At 39.0% G+C, this 27293-nt stretch overlaps 1 protein-coding gene and 1 pseudogene across 3 annotated transcripts; both read right to left on the reverse strand.

Annotated features, from left to right (window-relative positions):
- Window positions 1-1735: 1735 nt before the first annotated feature.
- LOC143570370 (importin beta-like SAD2) lies at window positions 1736-25051 on the reverse strand. 2 transcript variants are annotated; one of them, XM_077056039.1, is made up of 18 exons: window positions 24923-25051; window positions 24528-24712; window positions 23654-23827; window positions 22608-22753; window positions 21874-21997; window positions 21582-21762; window positions 19531-19690; window positions 19410-19451; window positions 19203-19321; window positions 18941-19139; window positions 18737-18868; window positions 18524-18627; window positions 18190-18369; window positions 9943-10082; window positions 3858-3997; window positions 3607-3767; window positions 2289-2415; window positions 1736-2199 (listed from the first exon to the last, which is right to left on the reverse strand). In XM_077056039.1, the coding sequence occupies exons 2-18, from the start codon at window positions 24662-24664 to the stop codon at window positions 2036-2038; spliced, it is 2430 nt and encodes an 809-aa protein (XP_076912154.1). In that variant the 5' UTR covers window positions 24665-24712; window positions 24923-25051; the 3' UTR covers window positions 1736-2035. The 2 variants fall into 2 exon arrangements, with proteins under 2 accessions (XP_076912154.1, XP_076912156.1); XM_077056041.1 differs by lacking the exons at window positions 23654-23827; window positions 24528-24712; window positions 24923-25051 and having other exon boundaries at window positions 22628-22746.
- Window positions 25052-25911: 860 nt separating this feature from the next.
- Window positions 25912-26444, reverse strand: LOC143569774 (importin beta-like SAD2 homolog pseudogene; annotated as a pseudogene). The gene is made up of 3 exons (XR_013141795.1): window positions 26299-26444; window positions 26140-26227; window positions 25912-26062 (listed from the first exon to the last, which is right to left on the reverse strand). The product of XR_013141795.1 is annotated as an importin beta-like SAD2 homolog pseudogene (transcript).
- Window positions 26445-27293: the final 849 nt, after the last annotated feature.

The raw sequence follows: 27293 nt of genomic DNA on the forward strand, positions 1-27293 counted from the left end.
GTATTTATAACAAACTTTCACAACCTTATGATTCTGCATAAAGACTGAGGTAGTTAGCTTGAGCAGCACACATGGTGTTGGAGAATAAAGACTGATATCGAAAGAAACAAGAATTTTATCATGTTCCTTTTATATTTTGAATTTGAGACAAGTTCTAATGTCCGTCTGAAAGAGATTCGACTGTTTGGTAATAAAGGATGGTTGAAGTTTTATTATTCCACGAAATATTTTAATTAACTATGATTTTGTAACTGTGTTTATCAGTAAATCCAACGTCAAAGTAGGGCACCGGGTCCGGGGCCTTCCAGAAAACAAAATTTGAATTGGAACACGCGAATGAACCGAACACCGAATACGAAACCCAAACTGATCTATGAAAAATCGAACAAAACAGCACTCGCATAAACACAGAACTTGAGCTTGTATACCAACTCAGAATAGCACACATCGATGACTAAGTCTGAACGGTGATGAAAACTGAATGTAACTTGATTTTCAGATCGGAAGGAAAATTCTGTTTGTCGCTGGAAATATTTGTTATCACCGGAAACGTAGAGAAAGAGTCAAATTAGGATCACGGCAACAATGAACGTCACCATCATTTTTACTATTTCCCGATCAAACTCGTACATGTGAACAAACTGTTGTGATGAAAAATTGATCAAAATGAATGACCTAAACAGATTGATTAACACATCAGCGAAAACAAGCGAGTCCTAACACGAGATGTAAATAATAACGTGTTGAGGCTCGGTTAGAAATTTCAGCAGAGGTTTGTTACAATACGTGGCTCGTAACATATGATTCGCTATCATATGCCTATACAAGTGAACTATTTATGCTGTAGCATGGCATTGGCTTAAGTTTCCAATCATTCGCTTGTGTCCATACACTTCCTTCCTTGCGTATGGTATTATAACCTAGGCGAATGGCATGTCTAAACCCCTCACAGTTAAGCATTTGATCATATTTCTTATAAACCATTCTAAGCCTAACTCAACATAATAAACTATTACAAAGACACAGCGACTAATCGTTTCAGCTGTTAGCACTTGTCACACCAAAAGTATACTAACATTCACTCGTGTTTGTTTAATACACGACAAAAAATACGAGAGAATATCATTTCAAACATTCATGTTAAAACACGTTTCCCGATTTTATATTCGTATAATCACTCCCTTAGTGTGCCACTTCTTGTGGTTGATTTTACTATTACCACGGTCGGTCTCATCATCCGCGTGAGGGTCATTACAATTTGCTCGTTCTTAACATGAGCATCATAACAATTTCTTCAATTACCATGATCATAGAGTTTACACCAATCATCATATTAACCTCAAGGAATGGATTATTAACCACACAGCTTTCATGGAGAGAGAATTACGGTTTCATTAATTATGTACATGATCGTTGCCTTTACATCGATCATTTTATTATCACATTCACTTCAGGTAATAAATTAGCACCACACAACTTTCATTATGAAACAACCTATTAACAAGATCTATATCCACAGTGAGAGAGAATAGAGAGAAAAAGATTGATTATTATTGATATATCAATATGTAGTACAAAGCCCCTATTTACAGGCTCAATACATTAACACCTAATTAATATAAAAGAGGAGTTAAGTACATGAAGAGTAATAAAGAAATAATTCATAACATATGAAGCAAACAAAAGCACCATACACATTATCATGTAAACAATAATACCAATAGAACCTTTTGAATGTACATCAACTTCTCATGACCAGCCCATAACATGTATCCAAGCAATAAATAAATGCTTTACAATAAAGATAGAACACTCAAGAATCCAGACTATGTACCCCAGCCTCAAGGGACTTTGACTGGCATCATCTCCCATAGACATGCCCGTCATACGACTCGACTAGTATCCACAACCCACACTTTCAATAAAACTCAAACGACTTCTGTTGAATTCTCGTTAAGATAGTCGCCAATGACTGCAAACGCCAAAATCTCCAACCAAAAAATTGATACAAAAATCTGAAAACCGGTTAAAAACCTCACAAGGCGGCTGTTGCAGCGTTTGCCTTTTCTAACTTCTCTTTCTCAATCTCCACTCTTCTCTGATCGGCATGCTGAGCAACACCGCTTGCAAGTGCCTGATAATGGAAGTCAAGTGTCTGGGATAGAGTCTGGAACCGGATTTGATCTGAAGCTTGCATTGCTTATAAAATCAAAACAACAAAAACACAGTATTCCAGTGTTAGACATGATTGCTAGATAGCATATTGTGCATATGTGTATTCAGTTTACCTTTTGCAATATCCATGAAGAAAATAAACGGATCGACTTCGTCAATAGGTGATTGCAAGTCCTCATCGTCACTAAAATCATCGTCAGAGTCATCATCGTCATCATCAGCTGGACGGAATGACTTGGCCTGTATGTATGTGTTTGGTACACCGACAAATACATCAGAATCTTTATTATAAATTAATACAAGAGTCAGGCGGTGTAAACAAGCCAAGCAGCTATTGAGCTACACAATATCTACTTGCCAAAAGCTCGAACTGAGCCGAACTTAAACAGAGGATCGAGACTGCTCTATATATAAATTTTACTTCATACATTAAATATATACTGACATAACTATTACATTTTTTAATTATGTGGCGGTATACCCATGTTACGGAGTTGATACATTTTTATAAAAACTACATGTTTAGTCGAACAGTTAATTATAAAATCATGCAATCAACTTGCCATACTGGGTAAGAAAGAACCCTAGGCATTGATGGGGCCCAAGGTGTATATTATCTTTTAATAACGAATAGGTGAGTCCCATCAGACTTTTTGTTATTCAACTTAAGGGACCAACCGTTGGACTAAACATTTAATTATTCTTAGAAAAAATGTATCCGATACGTAATATAGGTATACCACAGGGACCAACTGTGTAATTAATATTTTATTAGAGAAAATTGCGCAAATAGTCCTTAAGGTTTGACCATTTGGCATGTTTGGTCTCTAGATTTTAAAAATCTAGAAACTTAGTTCAAACATTTGCAAGAGGGTTGCACATTTAGTCCCCACCGTTATTTCTGGTTAGTGTTTAACGAAAAACTGATGTCATGTACCATTCATGTGAGGGTAATTATGTCTTTATAAATTTAGAACCCTAATAAAATACTTTCGAACTCCAAGACTCCTAGCGTTAAAGTGCATAACCGAAGGTGATGAAGTCGATGTTAGGAGTTATGTAGTTTGAAATAGCATATTATTAGGGTTCCAAATTTGAAAAGGATGAAATACTAACTGGGATTAACAGTGGGGACTAAATGTGCAACCGTCTCACAAATGTTCAGACTAAGTTGGCAATTTTTAAATATAGAAACCAAACTTGCAATATAGTCAGATCACAGAGACCATTTGTGCAATTTTCTATACATAATAATAATAATAATAATAAATTAATGAATAGATATTAAACAGCCGAACTCGAGCTTTAGAACTAGACTCCAAACGAGCCAAGCTCTAGCTCTCTTTAAACGAGACGGGCTTAGGCTTGGCTCTTCTACACCCCCTATATATGATTATTTTCTCGTTTATTTAGGAAAACAAACGACAATACCTGTGCAGCTAGTCTATGAAGTCTCAAGTTATCAGCAACATCACCATCTTCTGCATCAACACCCATCTCCTTGTCGTCATCATCATCATCCTCGTCATCATCATCTGTTTCTAAACCATCATCCATGTCATCATCATTTTCTGGTTCCTCTTTTGCAGCCTCTGAGCATAGAAACATAAGATCACAATAAGAAACGTAGACCTACAAAAGCAATAAAACTCATTGTGATTGACAAAATACAAAAATAGCACCTGCTACTTGATCCTTGTAAGCAACAAGCAGCTCAAGTGTTGCCTTGAAAACACGCTCCAACGCCTCCCCAGGTAACTGATCCGCAGGAAGTGTGAGCAGAGATGTCAAACCCAAACAGCACACTTTCTTATCATGTTCCCTGTAATAAATGTAACAGTCATCAATAGCTGCAACATTACACTTAGTTAATCCTGTAAACGAACTGAATGCTCAGTGACCCGTTCGACAAGAAGTTGGTTTAATGAACATTAATAAAAAAAAAGTTGTTATTTAGTTAAACAAGTAAACATTAACACATCTCGTTTATTTATTTATATTTGTGAATGTTTTTTCATTTAAATTCGTTTATGTTTGCTCACTTAAATTCTTGCAGATTTGTTAGTTTACATTTTTTTAAGTTCTTTCATTAATATATTCATTAAAATTTTTTAGGCCATTAGTCCATTACAGCTTAGTGTAGTGTCAATAACTTTTTAGGCCAACACACTGTTCTTTGTTAGGTTCGGAGTCACACACAAACACGAATACAATAGTAAAACCGAAAGAATAAACGAAAGAGACACAAGGATTTAAGTGGTTCGGTCACGGTGTATGACCTACGTCCACTGTCGATAACTAGGGTTTTCTTATTATTGAGTGATACAAACTTACAAGTACAGGAGAGAATATATAGACTAGACAATTAGGGTTTAACCCTTTAACTAAACTGGGCCTGATTAGAGCTTTTGGGCTTGGCCAAAACTCAAACAGCTTAATCTCCTAATTCTGTCTATTCGTCTAAACCGGACCCGACCCATGATGGATCGGAGACCACAACATAACAATCTCCCACTTGGGCTTCGAGACATCTTCTCTAAACCACCACTTGGATGCGTCAAACATTTCAACCTGCTCCCATTTGGAGACGTAAAATGTCTTTACCTGCATTGCCTTGTACATGTAAAATAAAACCCATCTGGTTTTGCACCTCCTAGTTACCCTTCGCCTTCTCAACATTATTCCTGAAGGCCTGCTGAAGCTCTGCACAGCTTCAGCTTATCCAGTATCACCGGCTTGGTGAACATATCTGCTGGATTCTTAGCACCTGAGATATTTTTCAAACTAAAAACACCATCACTGATCAAATCTCTGACAAAGTGATATCTCCTCCCGATGTGCTTAGTCTTCGAATGATAGACTGGATTCTTCGCAAGTTTCACTGCACTCTCATTGTCACAATATAAGAAGAACTCTGCCTGTTTCTTTCCCAACTCTTCAAGAAAAGTTCTCAACCATACTAATTCTTTACTTGCTTCGGCTGCTGCCATATATTCTGCCTCATTGGTTGATAAAGCAACACTTATCTGAAGTCTGGACATCCAACATACTGCTGTTCCCCCAACTGTGAAGACATAACCAGTAGTGCTTTTAAACGTTTTCTTACATCCACCCAGATCAGCATCTGAATAACCCCTGAGAATTGTATCCTTCCCCTTAAAACATAACCCCAAACTGGAAGTACCCTTTAAGTATCTGAGTAACCATTTCACCGCTTCCCAATGTTCCTTTCCCGGATCCGACATAAAACGACTAACTACCCCGACAGCATGAGCAATGTCTGGCCGTGTACAAACCATGGCGTACATGAGACTGCCAACAGCAGATGCATACGGAACTTTAGCCATCTCTGTTCTTTCTTCCTCTGTTCTGGGAGACTGGTCTTTGGTAAGTTTGAAATGACTTCCCAAAGGTGTGTTTCTCGGTTTAGTCTTCTCATCATTCATCCTGAATCTTTCTAACACTTTCCCTATGTATTTCTCTTGGGATAGTGTTATGGAGCCATCTTTCTTTCTGGATATACTCATCCCCAAAATCTGTTTGGCTGGACCAAGATCTTTCATCTCAAATTCATCAGACAACTGTTTCTTCAACTTGCGAATCTCCTTCATATCAGATCCTGCAATTAACATATCATCTACATAAAGAAGTAGAATGATATATGAGCCTTTAAACTTCTTTAAGTAGCAGCAATGGTCGGCCTCGCATTTCTTGTACCCAGTTCTCACCATAAAATCATCAAACTTTAGGTACCATTGCCTAGGTGCCTGCTTCAGACCATACAAGCTTTTCTTCAATTTGCAGACCCATTTTTCTTTCCCTGCAACCTGAAATCCCTCAGGTTGTGCCATATAGATCTCCTCGTCAAGATCACCATGTAAAAATGCTGTCTTAACATCTAATTGCTCTAGATGTAAATTTTCTGCAGCAACAATACTTAAGATCAATCTGATGGTGGTCATCTTCACAACTGGAGAGAATATTTCATTATAATCAATTCCCTTCTTTTGCTGGAAACCCTTGACCACTAAACGAGCTTTGTATCGTTTAGACCCATCATGTTCTTCCTTGACTCTATAGACCCATTTATACTGTAGAACTCTTTTATCTGGTGGAAACTTGGTTAAAACCCATGTCTGGTTTTTACTCAAAGAGTTCATCTCCTCCTTCATAGCATGCTCCCACTGGAGCGAATCTTTCAACTTAAGTGCTTCATAATAACTCTCTGGCTCACCATTTTCAGTTAAAAGGAGATAATTAACTGAAGGTTTGTAACGTACCGGCTGTTTAGAAACTTTGGTGGACCTCCTAACCCAGTGCTGAGGCGGGTCAGGTTCTTGTGGAGACTGTTCATCCTCAGACTCTGAACTCCCACTGTCAGAGACTCCCTCTGACTCTTCATTTCCACCAATATCATCATCTTCAAATTCAGGAACTGTGGTTTCTTCAGTTTCTGTCTCGGGTTCGGTAGCTGACTCAACTGTCTTTTTCTGAGCATCAATTTCATATTCAACCTGCTCTTTCTGAACCCTTGATTTTGAAGTGTTTCTATCTTTGTATAACTCAGCCTCATTAAAAGTTGCATGCTTGCTTCTGACTACTTTTCTGCTTTCTAAATCCCAAAGCCTGTAGCCCATTTCGTTTGACCCATATCCAATGAAAACATATTTTTTAGCTTTAGCATCAAGCTTGTCATTTTTCACTAGATCATAAGTGCTACACCCAAAGACTTTCAAATGCTTATAATCTGCAGCTTTACCTTTCCACTCTTCTTCTGGTGTCTTGAAACCCAGCGGTACTGACAATCCCCGGTTAATTAAATAAGTTGCAGTGTTAACTGCATCTGCCCAGAACGTCTTTGGAAGCCCGGCATTAAGTCTCATACTTCTTGCCCTTTCATTTAACGTCCTGTTCATTCGTTCTGCCACTCCATTTTGTTGAGGAGTGCCAGGGACTGTAAAGATCATCCGAATACCGTACTCTTCACAATAATCACGGAATTCTTTGCTAACGTATTCGCCACCGTTATCCGACTTCAAGCATTTCACCTTCAAATCAGTTTCCAATTCAACAGCAGTTTTCCATTTCTTAAAAGTATCAAAAACATCAGATTTATTTTTAAGAAAGTAAACCCATACCTTGCGTGTCGAATCATCAATGAAGGTGACATAATAGTGCGATCCTCCCAAAGAAGAGACTGAAGTTGGTTCATAGACATCAGAGTGAATAAGCTCCAATTTCTGAGCTTTCGGTTGTTTTCCGGTCTTCACAAAAGATACTTTCTTCTTTTTACCGAAAACACATGGTTGACAAAATTCAGATTCAACCTTCTTCAGTTCTGGAATTTTTCCTCTAGCAACGACATTTTCATCCCTTTTTCACTCATGTGGCCGAGTCGTTGGTGCCACAAACTAGACTGACTCGGTCCACTGGTCACTGCATTTACCCCATCAGCTGGAATTTCAACCATGTATAAAGTGCCCTTCTTTTTACCTCTGGCGATCACAAGATTCCCTTTCACAACTTTCCATTGACCCCCACCAAACATAACATCATATCCTTGGTCATCTAACTGCCCAACAGAAATTAGCTTTCTTCTAAGGCTAGGAACGACCCGAACATCCTTTAGAGTCCATGAGGTGCCCAATGAAGTTTTTAGTTCAATATCCCCCATCCCCGTGATATCAACAGCATGATTATTAGCCAAACGAACTTTACCAAAATTACCTGTTCGGAGATTCTTCATCTTCTTCGTGCTATAAGTGGCATGAAAAGATGCACCAGAATCCATAATCCATGAATCTGTTGATTCTTCAACACAGCAGATAAGAGTCTCTTCTGAACCTTCTGAATCATCTGAACCGGTGGCCAGATTAACTTCCTTCTTAGATTCTTTCTTTTCTTTTGAAATTGAGGGGTTAGGGCATTGGTTTCTGAAATGCCCCATTTCTTTGCAATTCCAACACTCAATGTCTTTTCTGGGCTTTGACTGACTTCTTCTTCTAGACTTTGACCTACCCCTCCCATTACCTTTCTCTCTTCTCCTACCTCTCCCTTCGGTGCTCAATATAGAACTAGATGTCTCACCAGAATTCCTTCTTCTTATGTCCTCCCCTAAAATCAAATCCCGGACTCCTTCAAAAGTAAGCTTAGTATTCCCAGAAGAACTACTAACTGCAGTAACAGTCCCTGACCAACTTTCGGGTAACGAGGATAACAAGAGTAACGCTTGAACTTCATCATCAAACTTGATAACAGAAGACAAACGAGAAATAATAGTGTTGAAGTCATTAACATGAGAGGTAACAGATGCCCCTTCCTTCATTCTGGTGTTAACTAGCTGTCTAATCAGAAATACCTTGTTTGATGCAGAAGGCTTTTCATACATATTTGACAAGGCTTTCATAAGACCATACGTGGTAGTTTCATTTACAATATTGAATGCCACATTCTTAGCTAGTGAGAGTCTAATAACAGCTATGGCTTTTCTGTCAAGTACCTTCCACTCATCATCTTTCATACTTTCCGGTTTCCTCTCATCTAGTGCTTCCATTAAGTCTTTCTGACATAGCAAATCCTCAATTTGCATTTTCCACCATCCAAAATCCTGACCATCAAACTTCTCAATCTTGATCTTTCCGTCCTCAGCCATTATCCAAACTGAGTTTTGATTACAGCAAACAACCAAACTACCCAAGGAATAAAAGGACGGGAAACTGATCAGAAAAAACGAACCAGCAGCTGCGGAACCCTAATCAGCGGCGGCGGAACTGTAGCAGCGGCGGCGGTACTGTAGCGGCGGCGGTACTGTAGCAGCGGCAGCGGTACTGAAGCAGCGGCGGTGGAACTGTAGCAACGGAGCAGCGGCGGCGGAACTGTGTGTATAATCGAGAACCAGGCTCTGATGCCAATTGTTAGGTTCGGAGTCACACACACACGAATACAATAGTAAAACCGAAAGAATAAACGAAAGAGACACAAGGATTTAAGTGGTTCGGTCACGGTGTATGACCTACGTCCACTGTCGATAACTAGGGTTTTCTTATTATTGAGTGATACAAACTTACAAGTACAGGAGAGAATATATAGACTAGACAATTAGGGTTTAACCCTTTAACTAAACTGGGCCTGATTAGAGCTTTTGAGCTTGGCCAAAACTCAAACAGCTTAATCTCCTAATTCTGTCTATTCGTCTAAACCGGACCCGACCCATGATGGATCGGAGACCACAACATAACATTCTTCACATGACTTTTCAGTGGTTTTAGCTCAGTTGTGTTCGTCTATCTGTGTTCAATATCTTCGACTCATTTACGTTCATGAACCGTTCATTTATATTGTTAACGAACAAACTTAAACGAACACAAGCATGCTCATTCTCTTCCCAAACAAACACGCAGAAGAAAACCCTGTATGTTTAATTGTTCATGTTCAATCGTCTGTTGGGTTAAAGTTAAAAGAACATGTTCATTCGGTTCATTTACAAGCTTACACTCCGTAACAAGCAGAGCTAGAAACAATCCATTTACATGTTTTATCTCTTAACAGATCAAATGGGTAAAACCTAAAGAATTAGTTTATAAAGGAAATGAGCCAAATAGATCGAATGTCTCCTAAAGTGTACATCTGAAGCATAAAATGTTCTAAATCATCATTTTCAAAAAGTACTTTATTACAAAAATACTATAAATTTGGTAATTACATTGGACACTGTTCATAAAAACGCCCAAATTCAATGTTCTTAGGAAACCGAAGAAACATAATTACCTCTTAAAGTTAGCATGCGCACCATTCTTTTTAGTTTGTTGCAACATCTGGAACCAGAGATTGAAAACCTCTGTAGCGACGCCAAGCTTTTGCAATATGTTGAGTGTCAAAGATGGATTATAGTAAAGAGCATCAGCAATCTGCATAATATACACACATCTAAAATCAAGAACCAGATTAATTATAAAAATAATAGTATTCTTTTTAGTTGTTCTCATGTAAATGAGATCTCAACAGTAACTGTTTCAAAACTCCAATACAAGTAAAAACTCCACTTGTGCGTAGTAACCAGATATATAAAAAATTTGATGACTTACCATAATACAAAGGGTAAACATGGAGGACGTAAAGAAAAACCTCCAATGCTATTTGTCTATTCTAGGAGGGGGCGAAGTGGAAATACTACAAGTGGCTAAGAGAATTTGTTAAAATATTATTAGCATATATAGGAGAGCATGTGATTGATTGTTTTCAGGATTTAGTTTGTTACAAACGATTGTGGCTCCTTTGAGGAGAGAGAGTTTTTCCCTGGTTATCATTTTGTATTTTTCTTTTCTATGAGAATAAGCTCTCCTGTTTCTTATCAATCTCTGAGTTTGTTCTTAATTTTTCTTTGTTAATCGTTCCATTTCCTATCATTGGTCCGACCTCCCTGTTACCGGCAACATGGTTTCCAATTCCGATCGTTTGGATGCTCATGATCAACAATTATCCCAGATCCAATCGAATGTCACTGCTATGCAATCGTCGATCGACACTGTCCACACAGAGGTAGCGAATTTGCAGAAGTTGATGGTCTCTTGGATGAATAAGCTAGAGAAACGTCCGGTCGTGTCTAGGTTGTCGTCTCCGCCTCCGGAGGGAGGAGGCGTGTTTGATTTACCGGAAACAGAGGGTCCGTCTTCACCCAAATTCGAGTTCTCCGGCAACTCCATTCCCAAATCGGCGGTACCATGGGCGGTGAAGAAAATTAAGTTACCGGAATTTCAGGGTTTCGACCCTCAAGGCTGGATTAAGAAGGCTAATCTCTATTTTGATATCAACAACACACCGGACGGTGTTCGTATTCGCCTTGCTCAATTGAGCATGGTGGGGGTCGCTCTTCACTGGTTCACCATCGTAACTGAGGTGAATCCGTCTCTTTCGTGGACCGACTTTCAATCCGAACTTCTCAAACGGTTTAGTGGCCTCGAGATTCACAACCCGTATGAGCAACTGGCTGCTCTGCATCAAGGTGAGTCGATTTTGGATTATATTGATGATTTTGAATACTTGTTGCCCCTTGTTCCATGTTTACCGGAAGCCCAATCTTTGGGGTATTTTATCGCCGGTCTTCGAGATGATGTCAAGCAACGGGTGCGTTTGCAACGACCTCAATCCCGTCTGGATGCCATGTACTTAGCAAAAGATGTGGAAGCTATGCTCCGTCCATCGTCGGCGTTAGGCTCTCTCTCTCGTTTCCGTTATGCAGAGAAGAATGGGCTTCATCATTATGTGAATCCAAACCTCCAAGTGGGCCGAGGGAGTTTTCAGGCCCATCTATGGTTAGACCTCTGGATCGGTCCAACTCCAGCCGATGGGAGGGACCTAGGGTTTATACCCCACCTCGTACAGGGTCGTCACCTGCCCTACCCCAATCTCCGTCTATCACACGGGATAGGGGAATGAGATCTTTGTCACGTCCAGAGTATGACGAACGTCGTCGGAAGGGTTTATGTTTCCGTTGCGGTCAGTTGTACGGTCCGGCTCATAAGTGCCCGGAAGGCCGGCTTCGTATCCTTTTGCTTGGAGAGGATGAAGACGAGGGTTCAGAGGGTTCTAACTTAGGACTCGAGGTACCGAATAGCCCTAACATGTTAGGATTAAACGCACACACGAAACCGAACACGACACGAAAGCAATAAACGAACACGAGGATTTAACGTGGTTCGGTCTAAACTGACCTACGTCCACGGGTGGCAACTAGGTATATCTTTATTGAGTGACAAATATTACAAGTACATAATGTTGTTTATATAGAGACTGAACTAGGGTTAGTAAATTATTATGCAAGAAATCTAAACCGGGCCGGGCTTGGGCCCGACCGCCCACACCCGTCTCCTCTTTTGACTTCATATAATAAACCGGGCCAACAAGGCCTACGAACCCAACAATCTCCCACTCGGAGGCCTTGAGTACTCTCGTCTGCACTCCTGATTGTACTTCTGTAATCTGAACATTAAACTTCTTCTAGTTGCCACCGCCTTCTCATCAATTAACCTGAAGGCCCGTTGAAGCTCCCCGGAGCTCCAACACGTCAGTCATGGCTGAAACTGCCCCTGACCCGTTCTCTGTCCCTACCGGCTCCCACTGTAACGAACTACCGGATCCTGAGATAACCTGAGAACAAACACTCTCCATATTCAGCAAGTAATTCATTGGAGAGACTTTTACAGCTGGAATACTGGTTTTCTTAATCCACTGTCGACCTGGAACTGTAACTGAAACACGACCTGTGCTCCCACTGTCACGATGTCCCCCAACTGATTTAACCTTCCTAGCTCGTTCATCCTGAATCTTCACTTTGGCTCTGGGTTTGTTACTTGCAAAACGAACCTTCTTCTGCCCACGAGATTCTGTGAACCGGACTTTGTCTTTCACCAAAACTGGATCCACTCCTTTCGGTGACATATCGACCATATACAACGAACCCATTTTCTTGCCACGAGCAACCACGAGATTCCCTTTGACTACTTTCCACTGCCCATTCCCGAACTTAACATCGTGCCCTTGGTCATCCAACTGTCCAACTGATATCAAACGTTTCTTCAAACTTGGAATAACCCTCACGTCTTTCAAAGTCCAAGAAGTACCGGCTGAAGTTATCAAATCAACGTCTCCCATACCCGTAACCTCTAAAATATCATCATTCGCTAGTCGAACCTTTCCAAAATCCCCAAATTTAAGATTCTTCATCGTTTCACTACAGTGAGTGGCATGAAACGATGCACCAGAATCCATCACCCAAGCATCAACGCTACTCTCAACACTACAAACCAAAGCCTCATCACTACTGACCCCGTCATCTGTGTCGTCTTCTGTAACGTTCACCTCTTTCTTACCATTCGGACACTGATTCCTGAAGTGTCCTTTCTCTTTACAACCCCAACATTCAATATCCTTACGAGTCTTAGACTGACTCCTCTTCCTGCTCCCACTGCCTCGCTGTTTTCCCCTACCTCTACCTTCTGTGACTAGCATATTGCCTGATGATTCACCTGAACTTCTGCGTCTTGAATCTTCTCCCAGAATCAGATCTCGAATCCCATCGAAAGTAATATTTGTAGACGAACTACAAACTGCAGTCACTGTTTGCGACCAACTGTCGGGCAAAGAGGATAATAACAAGAGGCCTTGAACTTCATCATCAAACTTAATGTCAACTGACACTAAGCGGGACAAGATCGAATTAAGATTATTGATATGAGTTGTAACTGACCCACCCTCTTTCATTCTTGTTGTCACTAGCTCTCGGATAAGATAGACTTTATTCGCTGCCGAAGGCTTTTCATACATGTTGGATAGCGCCTCCATCATACCACGTGCTGTGGTTTCTTTCATGATGTTAAACGCCACATCTTCCGACAACGACAATGTAATACAAGTCCTAGCTTTCTTGTCTAACTTCTTCCAATCTGCTTCTGACATCTTTTCTGGTTTTTCATCCTCAAACACTACATCCAAGTCTTTCTGACAAAGTAGTGCCTCAATCTGCATCTTCCACCAACCGAACTTCTGTCCGTCAAACTTCTGTATCGAAAACTTTCCGTCTTCTGCCATAACAATGACTAAAACGAAAAACTGGATAAAAACAGAGACAGACACAGCAACACGAGCCTGAACTTAACGATTGTTCTACTGAACTCTGTTAAACAAATCAACCTATTTATACGCAGCGGAATATCGAGCTGAAAATCAGAAACCGAAACTTTAAACTGAAACGATAAACCTGCAAACGCGGTTGGCACTGGTTCTCCGTTTCTTTAACGCTTCTTCTGACTTAAAACTGTTCTTCAATGAAAATAGGAATCGATTCAACTGTTCTTAGCTCGTACTTTGCTAAACCGAAACTGATCAGAAAAAACGAACCAGCAGCTGCGGAACCCTAATCAGCGGCGGCGGTACTGTAGCAGCGGCGCGGTACTGTAGCGGCGGCGGTACTGTATCGGCGGCGGAACCCTAGCGCAGTAGGGTGGCGGCGGCTGGATGGTTTGGCGGCGACTCGGCTGGTTCAACGTGTTCTTCGCGTGATCTGAACCTAAGCTCTGATACCACTTGTTAGGATTAAACGCACACACGAAACCGAACACGACACGAAAGCAATAAACGAACACGAGGATTTAACGTGGTTCGGTCTAAACTGACCTACGTCCACGGGTGGCAACTAGGTATATCTTTATTGAGTGACAAATATTACAAGTACATAATGTTGTTTATATAGAGACTGAACTAGGGTTAGTAAATTATTATGCAAGAAATCTAAACCGGGCCGGGCTTGGGCCCGACCGCCCACACCCGTCTCCTCTTTTGACTTCATATAATAAACCGGGCCAACAAGGCCTACGAACCCAACATAACAGTCACTCTGATTTAGAATCTCCTACAAGGGAATGCACTTCTTTGGAATTAGACAGGGTCACGACGATCACAGGGGGTTCGAAAACTCTAAAATTGGAAGGGGCTCTGTTGGGAATTCCGGTAAGCATGTTAGTGGATAGCGGCGCATCCCACAACTTCATCTCGAGTCGTTTAGCTCGTGCTTTGGGTCTCCCGGTGGTTACTTTTTCAGGTATTCGAATTAAATTGGGGGATGGGCACTTTGTATTGGTTTCTCAGCGTTGTGTGGGGGGTCAACATTTGTATTGGATCCTGTACTTTTAAAGTTGATGCATTAGTTTTGGATACCGGTAACCTGGATGTCATTTTGGGAATGGATTGGCTCAAGTCCTTAGGTGAGGTTATTCATGATTGGATGAACGCTTGGATGAAATTCACATATCACAGGCAGTTAGTAACCTTACAAGGTGTTTCTCATGGTCAAACGGGTCCGACTGCCCTGCAACAGTGGTTAGCCATGGAGGACGGTTTTGCCAAGTGTGGTGTCGTTTCCTCTCTGTGCTCCATGGAGGGTAATTCTTCAAACACCGTAACCGAGTTTCAACGTTCTGAATTACAACAGTTATTGAACTCATACCCTGCCCTGTTTTAGGACACCACGGGTCTACCCACGGTCCGAACACATGACCATGGCATCACATTAATTACCCCGGATCCTATCGCGGTTCGTCCTTACCCTCATGCTCAGAAAACAGAGATTGAACGACAAGGAACTTTTGAAATTAGGTATGATTCGACCAAGTCGTAGTGCTTATTCTAGTCCGGTAATCTTGGTTAAGAAGAAAGATGGGTCGTGGCGGATGTGTGTAGACTACCGCGCCCTTAATAAGGCTACGGTCCTGGATAAATTTCCCATTCCCGTGGTGGATGAGTTATTAGATGAGTTATTTGGGGCTAAATTCTTTACGAAACTGGATTTGAAATCGGGATACAACCAAATTCGAATGCGAGACGATAGTATTGACAAAACAGCCTTCCGCACCCACGACGGTCACTACGAATACCTCGTCATGCCATTTGGGTTAACGAATGCTCCGGCTACCTTCCAAGCAATTATGAACGATGTTTTCCGACCCCTGTTACGCCAAAAGGTAGTCGTTTTCTTTGATGATATTTTGATTTACAACCCTTCTTGGGAGACTCACGTGGCTGATTTGCAATTGGTATTCCAACTCCTCACTCAACACCACTTTAGGGTCAACACATATAAGTGTTCATTTGCTCAGACCACGATGGACTATCTGGGCCATGTAATTAATGGACAAGGTGTGGCTATGGATTCGAACAAAGTGGCAGCCGTACGGGACTGGCCAGTCCCGAAAAACATCAAGGGGTTAAGAGGGTTTTTGGGTTTAACCGGCTATTACCGGAAGTTCATAAAACACTATGGTAGTATTGCTCGACCGCTTACTGACTTGACAAAGAAAGACGCTTTTTCATGGAATGAGACGGCTCAACAAGCGTTTGTTCAACTCAAGGATGCGTTGAGTTCAGCGCCGGTGCTAGCCTTACTGGATTTTGCCTCACCGTTTGTAGTGGAGTGTGATGCGTCGGGGCGTGGAATAGGGGCTGTACTTATGCTACACAATCGTCCAATTGCATATTTTAGCAAAGCTCTTAGTGACAAGAACCTTTCAAAATCTGTGCTTGCAGTACAACATTGGAGACCTTATTTGTTGGGCTCTCGTTTCACCATTTTTACCGATCAAAAAAGCTTGAAGTTCTTATTGCAACAACGTGTCTCGACTCCGGATCAACAAAACTGGGTCACTAAACTTTTGGGGTATGATTTCGATATTTTCTATAAGCCGGGCCGAGAAAACCGAGCAGCCGATGCGTTGTCTCGAAGAGCAGAAAGCGGGGAATTCTTACAATGTATATCTTCTCCAATTTGGGTCCAAGGTGCCTTACTAATTGAGGAAGCGAGGGCTGACCCGACTCTCCAGCAATTAATTACTTCTTGTACCGCGGATCCGTCCAAACACCCGAGGTATTCTGTGAAAAATGGGCTGCTATATTATCACAATCGTTTGGTTATTCCCAAACATTCCAAGTACATTCCGGCTCTTCTCTATGAGTTCCATTCGGCTGCTTCAGGAGGTCACTCCGGGTTTTACCGCACATACCGTCGTTTGGCTGCCAATTTATATTGGCCAGGTATGACCGCAACTGTAAAAACCTTTGTTCATGAATGCGACGTATGTCAAAGATGTAAGGCAAGTACAACAGTTCCGGGGGGGTTGCTTCAACCGTTATTGATTCCGGCTGCTATTTGGGAAGACATCTCCATGGATTTTATCTCCGTGTTACCCTCGTCCAAAGGTTACAATGTCATCATGGTAGTCGTGGATCGTTTGTCAAAATATGCTCACTTTGTACTTTTAAAACACCCCTATACAGCCCGTTCGGTGGCCGATGTGTTCATCAAGGAAATTGTTCTTCATGGGATTCCGAGCACTATTGTGAGTGACCGTAACCCGTTGTTCATTAGTAAGTTTTGGCAAGAGATTTTTCGGGCTCAAGGAACGAAATTGCATATGAGTTCGGCTTATCATCCCGAGTCGGATAGCCAAACCGAAGTGATTAATCGATGCCTTGAAGCGTATCTACGGTGCTTTGCGGTAGACCAGCCCAAGTCTTGGGCTTTATGGTTACCTTGGGCAGAATTTTGGTATAATTCGACGTTTCATGTATCTACCGGGGTCACGCCGTTCGAAACAGTTTATGGTCGCTCTCCACCATCGGTTTTTTCTTATGCTATGGGTGAGATTAGGGTGGAGGCCGTGGCATGTGAGTTACGGGATCGAGATGAGGCTCTTCGCCAATTAAAAGTTCATCTTGCTAATGCTCAAAATTCAATGAAGGTTCAGGCATACAAGAAACGTCGGGAGGTCAGCTTTTCGGTCAGAGAGTGGGTTTATGTGAAACTAAAGCCATATCGTCAATCGTCGGTCACTTCTCGCATTAATCAGAAGCTGGCACCAAAATTTTTTGGGCCATTCCAGATTGATGCAACAGTGGGACCGGTATGAACCGGCCGAGACTGTCCTTTCTCCTGATTTATCAGCTGATATGGGTGATGTTATGATTCCTCAGGAAGCGTTGACTGCACGTATGGTTCAGTTAGGGGACGAAACAGTCGAACAGTGGTTAATTCATTGGCAGGGGCAGTTGGTTGAAGATGCTACGTGGGAGGACAAGGAATGGATAACCGGTCAATTTCCAAACATACGTCTTGGGGACAAGACTCATTTTGAAGGCGAGAGTAGTAATACAAAGGGTAAACATGGAGGACGTAAAGAAAAACCTCCAATGCTATTTGTCTATTCTAGGAAGGGGCGAAGTGGAAATACTACAAGTGGCTAAGAGAATTTGTTAGAATATTATTAGCATATATAGGAGAGCATATGATTGATTGTTTTCAGGATTTAGTTTGTTACAAACGATTGTGGCTCCTTTGAGGAGAGAGGGTTTTTCCCTGGTTATCATTTTGTATTTTTCTTTTCTATGAGAATAAGCTCTCCTGTTTCTTATCAATCTCTGAGTTTGTTCTTAATTTTTCTTTGTTAATCGTTCCATTTCCTATCATACCACTTGCACCAGAAGGCATTTCAAGTACGGTCGCTCTGCAACACGCAAGCGCTCAACGGTGAGTCTAATATATGGCTCAACCCAGTGGTCCACCTGGCCCTTGCAGTTCTGGAACACCACTTCAATAAGCTTAGGTGCAGGTTCAATGTCATTGTCCTCCAAGCTCTTATCACTCATTATCTGATAAAACGAGAAAAAAAAAGTAATTAGGAAACTATAGTGATAATTTTGACATATATGAATAGCACTTTATCGGTAAAACACATTATAAATGGACCAAGAAAATATTCTTTAAAATTTTAAAAATTGGAAAAAAAAAAGATGAGCAGCATACATTGGAAAGCACATTCCACAAACTTTGTTGGTAATCAGGTTCCTTGCATGTCAGATAGTGCACTGTACCTCTGGATATATAATTGTCCAATGGGACAAGAATATCTGCACCAAATCAAAAATTCAAAATACAAAAAGATAATAACTAACAAAGAAATAAATATAACTTCTTACAGACAAGGATGAAATAAAGGCTTAAAGAGAGGTGTCATACTTGGGAAAAAATCAATAGCCCAGTCAGCAAGAGCTTCCACCAGCAATGGCCAAAGAGTCCACATTTCCATTGATATTGTTGTTGAGAAAAAGGTCAAGTATGACACAATTTCAAGAACTTCTTCAAAGACATCTGCAATCGGGTTTGTAATTGAGCTATTTGCAATTTCATAGAAAACTATGAGACAATAATCAATCATATTACCTTGGCCATCAGTTGTAAGCATGCGACGCATCATCGGTAGTAAAGTCGGCTCAGTGTGAGCAAATAGGTGAGGAAGCCTGCTTACTGATTCAAGAATCATACTAATGGCACGTAAACAACCAGCAGCTGCTAAAGCACCAGGATCATCTGCTTCTTCATCACCTTCGGAAGTATTAATACACTTCCAAAATGCAGCAGCCTAATGACATCACATTAGTTAGAGAATAAGAAAAAAAGTAGAGTTCACAATTTCAAGCACTACCAGATTCTGGCATAAGCCGAGAGCATAGGGCGCCATCTCCTCCCCAAACTTGTCAACAATTGTCTCAAGGGTAAACACCAGATCCTCATTTTCAACTTCATTCATTAGCTTAAAGAAATCTAAAAAGTAAAAACAAAGCATGTGAATGAAATACGAATATAACCAATTCCATAATATGAAAATAAAAACTTGTTCAAAAGTGCATACCGTCAGGTAACTGTGGAAGAATTGGCCTGATTTCACTTAGATCTGTAGATTTTAGAAATATGATCCAGTTTTTACAAAACAAAACAATATACAGAAGTCAACTGGATATGCATTTATTTACCTTTACAAGATTCAACAAAAGAACGCAATGCAAAAACGGAATCAACACGAACTGGAAGCTCAGGGTCACGCATACCAGCAACCACACTTTGTAGTGCTTTGCGGAAATTATTTGGGTCAGAGAAATTAATATGGGCATATTGTCCCGCAACCCATGCAGCCTAACATTCAAAAAGTAGTTTTCTTTAGACTAAGGTAGCCATACTACAAAATGAACGGATAAAACGTTCGTTCAAAAAGTAAAAATGCACATTGATAACTTCCTGGTAGGCCCTATACACGAACTGAGCATTCAGTGAACTATTCGGTGGGAAGTTCGTTTAGTTGATTAGCAAACGAACATGAACAAAGATTTCTGTTCATTTTGTTAAAACGAATAAATGTAAGCACGTCACGCTCGTTCATTTATGTACTCACTACGTTCATTCATTTAAATTCGTTTACGTTCGTTAGCTTATGTTTGTTTAAAGTTCATTGGTTAATATATTCGTCTACATTTTGAGGCACATTGCAATTTACTTTAGTTTTAAACAAATTGTAATGGGCCTAAAAAATTGAACAATTATAGTAACAAACAAGCATCATCATCATCATCATCGTGATGATGATGACTAATAAACATAAATGAACGTAAACGAACAAACATAAACAAATTTAAATGAATGAAACTAAATGAACGTTAACAAATGAACGAGACATGTGTTCATGTTCAAGTTCGTTTAACTAAATGGAACAAAAAATCTTTGTTCACGTATGTTCGTTTACTTAATAAATGAAGAAACTTGAACAAACATGATATCTCATTCGTTCATTTATGTTCATGAACCGTTCATTTAAGTTCATTCATTTGAATTGTTTATGTTCGTTCGTTTAAGTTCACTAGTTTACATTTGTTTCGCATTACACCTAAGTTTAGCTTCAATAAGTTTTCAAGCCCAACACGTTGATGTTCACATTTACTTTTAATTGGTTGCAACTCAGTTAAGTTTGTTCGTTTATGTTGAGTTACGTGCTTTCGTTTACATTCGCGAACCGTTGTTTGAGCAGTTAGCGAACAAACACGAACAAGATCTCATTCGTTTAACTGTTTGTGTTCGGGTTGTTTGGTTAATTGGTTAGCATTAAGCGAACGAACATGAACATGCGTAGTTCTTGTTCATTCGGTTCATTTCATAGTTATTAAAAGCGTTAGGCACACTCAAGGCGCAAAAGCCTCTCTGAGGACCTAGGCGCAAAGCTCAAAAAAAGTGTGGGCCTCAAATAAAGAAAGCGTACTTAAATAAAATAAAACAAAATATATTATGTAATGCAATATCACATTTTTCAATTACCAAAATATTCCAATACCATACTCCTCAACATGAAGTACCAAAATCAATCTCAAATCCCAAAATATATAAGCAAAACAAAATATATCATCAAATGAACTGTAAATTCAAAAGATAATAAACTGAGTATCTTTGATTAAAACAAAGACAGTTTATTCAACAACTAAATAATTTTAAATTATAAAACGCACGAGCATCTTCAATTATTGCTAAAAGAATTCATCATTGTTAATAAAAAACATGCATCTTCAATTAACTAAAGTTTAAAAAATATGAGAATCGATCACTGTTAAAAGTTGCATGCTCTTTATTAACATCGTCGTACACATCATTTAAAAAATCAATAAATAAGCATGTTTATCTTTACAATTACTAACCTGTGGTACCCTCTGTTTCTTGCTTTGGAAATACAGAGTTAATTATTGATCACTAGAGATAGAATGACAGACTAGGACTAATTTTGTTAATCCAATGAATTTTAGGTATGCAGGTTTAAAATGGTAAGTGATAAATTAAAATCAAAAAAAAAATCAAAATCAAAATCAAAACCGTGTTAACCTCCTAAAATTGCACCTTTAGTATGGCAGTCGCTGGAATTGCGCTTCGACTAAAATTAGCGCCTACGCGTCCAAAGCGAGCGCTTTTGATTACTATGGTTCGTTTGCAGGCCTACTTGCTGAAATGACAAAAGAACCAAAAATATAAAATAAAGTATGATACTTGCCTTTGCTCTAAGATGGCCAACAGGGCTGGCAAACTCTGGGAAAACATGTTGTACTAACATGGGCTCAAGCTCAGACTTATAGGGTTCGGTTTGTTTTAGTTTATCACATAACGCCCCGATGGCAAGAAGGGCACCATCCTTTTGTCGGTAAGGTTTAAACTCAACTGATGCCGCTTGATATCTAAAAAAAATACAATAAGACGATAGATTATTGAAAACTTGCAGCCTCTTTGCATATGCAATATACACACATATGTGTTATCGGCTTATAGCAGATTGGAATATCAAATACCTCTTAAAAATCTCCACAACGAATAATATGAACTTTTGAAGATTCTCTTTTCCACGTTCTCTAACCAACTCGCTCACAAAGTCCATTGCTGCAGTCCTCGGACTGTATAGGTCTTCAATGATATCTGCAAATAAGTACAGTAATTTTAAGTGATTGTAGCCCTGTAAACTAACCAAACATTCAATCATCAGTTCATGAACTGTCGTTCGGCTGGAAATTCGTTTATTTAAAACAAGAATGGATGTTGGCAAAAAAAATCGTTCATTTGATTAAACAAGCAAACAAGATCACGTGTATGTTCGTTCATTTAAAATTGCGTATGTTCGTCTGTTTACGTTCATTTATGTTCAGTTTATATTTGTTTTAAGTCCATTAGCTTACGCTCGTTAATATATTTATTTAAATTTTCAGGCACATCACAAAGTAGTCAAACTTTAATAACTTTTTAGGCTTTAACACATTGTTTTCACATTACCTTTTAACTAGTTTTAGCTCAGTTATGTTCATTTGTTTATGTTTGTGAATTGCTCGTTTATACTGTTAAGAACGAACATAAACCAACACAAGCATGTTCATTACTTCATTTGTTTACAAACAAGAAAACCATGTTCGTCTTAATTGTTCATGTTAAAGTTAAAAGAACGAAATTGAACATGGTCCGTTCTTCGTTTCGTCCGTTTACAAGCCTATGATCTTGAATGGAAGTAGGAACCAATCATATGCGAATAACTCACCATAACCCTTTCTCACATACTCGTGTGGATCTTCTTCCCAAAGCATTTGATCATTGTCATTGAAGCACATAAGTGGAAATATTATCTCAAAAAGAACAACATCAAGTCTTGGTTGGAGCTGATTGTACATGGTGGTCTTGGAAATACTGCAGCATGGATGGACAATAATATCAAGTAAAACTTATAAAACTAATGCGTTAAGTAATTAAATCAAGAGTAAATTGAACTTTTCGTCCTTAGTATATAGAAAATTTCATATTTCGTACTTAAACTAAAAAATAACAAGAATCGGTTAGAGAAGTTTCAGATTTCGTACTTAAAACTAAAAAATAACAAGATTTCGTACATGGTAGTCTTGGAAATACTGCAGCATGGATGGACAATAATATCAAGTGAATTTATAAAACTAATGAGTTAAGTAATTAATAAAGAGTAAATTAAACTTTTCGTCCTTAGTATGTAGAAAGTTTCAGATTTCGTACTTAAACTAAAAAATAACAAGAATCGGTTAGAGAAGTTTGGATGTGTTGTCCTTTCCACTAACATGTGTTAATTTTTTTGTGAAGTACAGTCGTGCACATGAGGGCGGCAATATGACCAGTTTACCCCATTTTATGGTATAACTTCAAAAAAATAGTATAGTACATAAAAGTTATTAAGTCCAAAAAAATGGTGAAAATATTTAATGTAAAAAGTCTTAACACATAGACATTCTCTCGTTTACCCTTTCCAGCCCTTGCTAACGTCCAATTAATTACAAACCTGCCACTGGATTAATCTTAACCATTAGATTTAGTTGATTAAGGGCACAAATTGTTTCCTACATTATTTAAGCAAAATCTATTAACACCTGGCCCCATAAATAATTTACTCTTTATTAATTTCATTAAAAGGGGTAAATCCACATTGCCTCATGTCCAGCGCACATGACAGGATTTAACTAAGAAATTTAATGTTAGTTAAGGAAAAAGCAAAACCTAAAACTTTCTATATACTTAAAAGCCAAAAAGTTTAATTTACTCTGAAATCAATTATATGAAGCACACCTGTTGCTCAAGTATTGCAAAACAAGGTTGGTGACTCTGTCAGGTAAATATTCACCAACACGGATTGCATTCAACAAGTTGAGATGACACTCCAAAATTTTCACAGCATAATTTTTCTGAAAATGTTGAGCAAAAGCTTTGTTCTCGGGATTTTGCAGTTTTAAATCTCCAAACCTGAGATAAGAGAAATATAGGTGAGACTAGAGTTGTGTAAGCAAACCAAACCGAATCGAACAAGAACTTGTTCATGTCCATTCGTTAAGCATACGTCGAACAAACAAACGGTTCACGAACAGATAACAAAACAGATTTCCTTGTTCGTGTTCCTTCATTTAGGAAAAGAATTTGTTCTTGTTCGTTTGTGTTTGTTCGTAATTTGTTAAACAAACCTAAACGAACACAAACATATATTAGTTTAAAAAAATTAATATCAGCATTCCTAATCTATTGAGTAAGACGCAATCACTGCAAACAATTAGTATCTGACATTATTATCTGAAATCATTTAGCATTATAATAAACATGGAATAGAAATTAAGCTGCGGTGCAAATTTAAAAAAAAAAGTTACAAATTTTTGGATGATAACATAAAAAATACAAAATATAAGCACCTTCTAATGAGCAACATAAGCAAACGAAAATAAACAAACCTTAGCTAGTGTAAATGAATGAACATAAACAAACGTGATCTCTGTTCCTGTTTGTTCATTTAATTGATCGAGCAGGATTCCTTGTTCATGTCTGTTCATTTATTAAACGAATGAACATAAACGAACTTCCAGCCAAACTATTCGCTAAACCTTCAATTCATTTACAACCCTTGGAAGATTTAAACCAGTCTCAAAGCCAGAAACTTTGAGAAGCATTGACTCACCGAGTATAGAGGCGGTTTAATATATGAACGGTCCACTTTTTAACCTTCCACCATCCCCACGACTTGTGTAGCTCAGGATCGGTGGGTTGACCCTCTAATGGAACAGGTCTCTCCAACATGTTTAAGAATAGAACCATCCAAGCATTGAACACAAGTGGGTCAAACAGTTTCTTGGGAATCTCCAACTGAACGACATTTAAATCCATATTAAAAAAAACAATCGTACCCAATAAATCCCACCCATAGCAAAGCTATTGGTAGGGTCGGAGGTAAATCCATATTTAAATCCGTGATCATAAATTCATAACCAAGAAAGTACACTAGCCATGAATGAACACATGAAATTATATGCTAAAATTATGTGAATGTGTCAATATGTCAATATAGCAACTTACATAAATGGATGACCAAAATATTTTGCAGATGAGTTTAATAAGATCTGCTACTTCAATTGAAGGATTTCCTATCTGAACAAGCCTGCTAAATATGTTTAGCAAATGAGGGAATGTCTCCTCAACAACATGATAAACTGGAATCCTCTCCTCATCTGACTTGAATCTACAAATACAAGGTCAGGTACACGTATTGATCAAATTGAAGTGACCTAACAAGCAACGACATTAATTGTTTAATACATAAAAGTAAAATATATCAATGACAGCATATAAGGTACTGTTTGTCTCATAGGTATCGAAAAGGGACTAAGTTGCAGCCAGGAGCATATGCCTATGAGAATATCATTCCTCATTAACATATTTGATGACAACTAAACAATGTTCAAACTAACTTCACGAAGAGAAGAATAATGCCCTAGAATATTCCATCTTCATGTGATAAATTAGTTCCAAACCACAACTATTTGAATGAATCGATTAAAAATCGATATGAATGTGAACATATAAACCCATTTGGTCTGTAGTATTTACAAAACTACCATGTTACAATTACAAGAAAAAGCAAAGTATTGACTGTTTTACTGGCATAAGAAATAAGCAATGAAAACATTATTTTGCGATACAGAACTAGTAACTGTTGTTACCACAAGGGAATGTGCGAGATAAAAAAGGCAGAACTGTTTTATAAGGTGTTCAGATCATATATTGCATAACGGACTAAGAAGCACTAGTAGGTGCATGTATTCGTGTTCTTACATATCAGATGCATGTAAGTATTGTGTGCCTAGGTTTGAAACTTTTAAAAAATGGAACTTGGTATGGCATACACGCATATAGATCAGCCACGACAATCAAAGGCTAATAATAGATGTTGTAAATGCAACTGGTGGCGTCGCCATGAATCAGATACAACTGATTCTGGTTTATGAAGGAAAAGTTATAATAACAAATGTAGCTCATATATGGTAATTGATAAGCAAAGTACTTACTCATTTTTTTGTAGATAGAATTCTAAGCACAAAAAGGGCTCCATAGACTTGCTGATCTTGCAGATTATGCGTCACCCAGTGCAAAAGAGCTGGCCATTGTTCAGGATAATCGGCGTGTATAATTGTCTTTAAACACTCACCTAACTGTGCCCTGAAAAGAAAGATAAGAAAGGCACAAAAGCACAAGCTATGCAGTCAGTCCATGGGTGCAAAATCATGTGTTGTTACCTCAACAATGGAGGAAGTTGTGGCACAAAAACAAGAATGTTCTGCCTTACAACATCTTTATCGCCCGGCAGAATCCTGGATTGTTCCTCTGCACATACATAATAGCACAGTTGATTATTAAACATAAGATGATGATGATGATGTAGTAGTAGTGCGTACCTGCAGCATCATGAGGTGACCAATTCTTAGCAATGAAGTTTTTAAAATGAATACTGAGGAGTATACTCAAACTGATTGAGAGTGTCTTCAGCGGCCTTGCGTTGAGCTGGATTGGGGCTAAGTGCAACGAGATTTGGAAGATCCATCCGCCGATTACTCAGATTCCTTTACACAAGATCAAGAGAATGAAGGAAACCAGTTAATATTAATAAACCATTAGGGCAGGGTTTATTGAGGCAGCCGAGCCGGGTAAATTTTAGTCTTTTTTTGGTTGTTTTAACAACCGTCCTCACGCGGCTGTTGTTACAATTTTATTTTTAATTGTATTTATTTATTTATTTATTAACTAAGCTCAAGAACAAAATTAATTTTCTAGATTTTTGGTTGGACATTTTCAGACGTCAAAAACTAATGAATTTAAGGGTGTCTCAAATCTAAAAGACTCTCTTACCTTGTTAGCTCACCTAAATCTAGAGGTGCGCAAAAAATGGGTACTCGGAACCGTATTCGATCAAAATATTTGGAACTGAAACTTTTAGACCCGGTTTTTTAGTATCCAGACCCGACTTTACTCGTAGGGTATGGATGCCGATTGCGTTTCAGTATAAAACCCTGTATCCAGAACGGGGTCCAATTTGTACCTGATAATACCCAAAAACCGTAACTGGTTTCATACACGGAACCGATTTTTTCCAATATCTGAAACATGATCCGGGCCAAATGTATGTTTTTGTATATGTTATCTCGAGAAATAGGTGCCTACCAATTTGTATATGTTTTTGTATATGTTATCTTTTCAACACTTGTACGATTTGTCAAGTCTATCACACACATCATACAGTTGAGCTTATGACAATTTTTAGTCTAATTTATCCGTGTGCTAGGTCCATTAAGTCAATGTACCATCATTTCCCATTTTGGTCGGATCAAATTTCTCAAAGTTTTACATTTTTCAATGTTTTTGTATTTTTATATATTCAAACAAGAATCAGAAT

This window comes from Bidens hawaiensis, unplaced genomic scaffold (genome assembly GCF_021521415.1).
Source record: "Bidens hawaiensis isolate Kalapana, Puna unplaced genomic scaffold, B.hawaiensis_p1.1 tig00001269_1, whole genome shotgun sequence".
Classification (NCBI taxonomy): domain Eukaryota; kingdom Viridiplantae; phylum Streptophyta; class Magnoliopsida; order Asterales; family Asteraceae; genus Bidens; species Bidens hawaiensis.

Excerpts from the sequence above, each read along its gene's own strand:
- LOC143570370 (XM_077056039.1), bottom strand. The coding sequence starts at position 24,664 with ATGGTTCTATTCTTAAACATGTTGGAGAGACCTGTTCCATTAGAGGGT. Across the intron at positions 23,828-24,527 it reads TTAAACCGCCTCTATACTCG|GTTTGGAGATTTAAAACTGC; the intron begins GTGAGTCAATGC and ends CTCTTATCTCAG. Across the intron at positions 2,200-2,288 it reads CTTCATGGATATTGCAAAAG|CAATGCAAGCTTCAGATCAA; the intron begins GTAAACTGAATA and ends TGATTTTATAAG.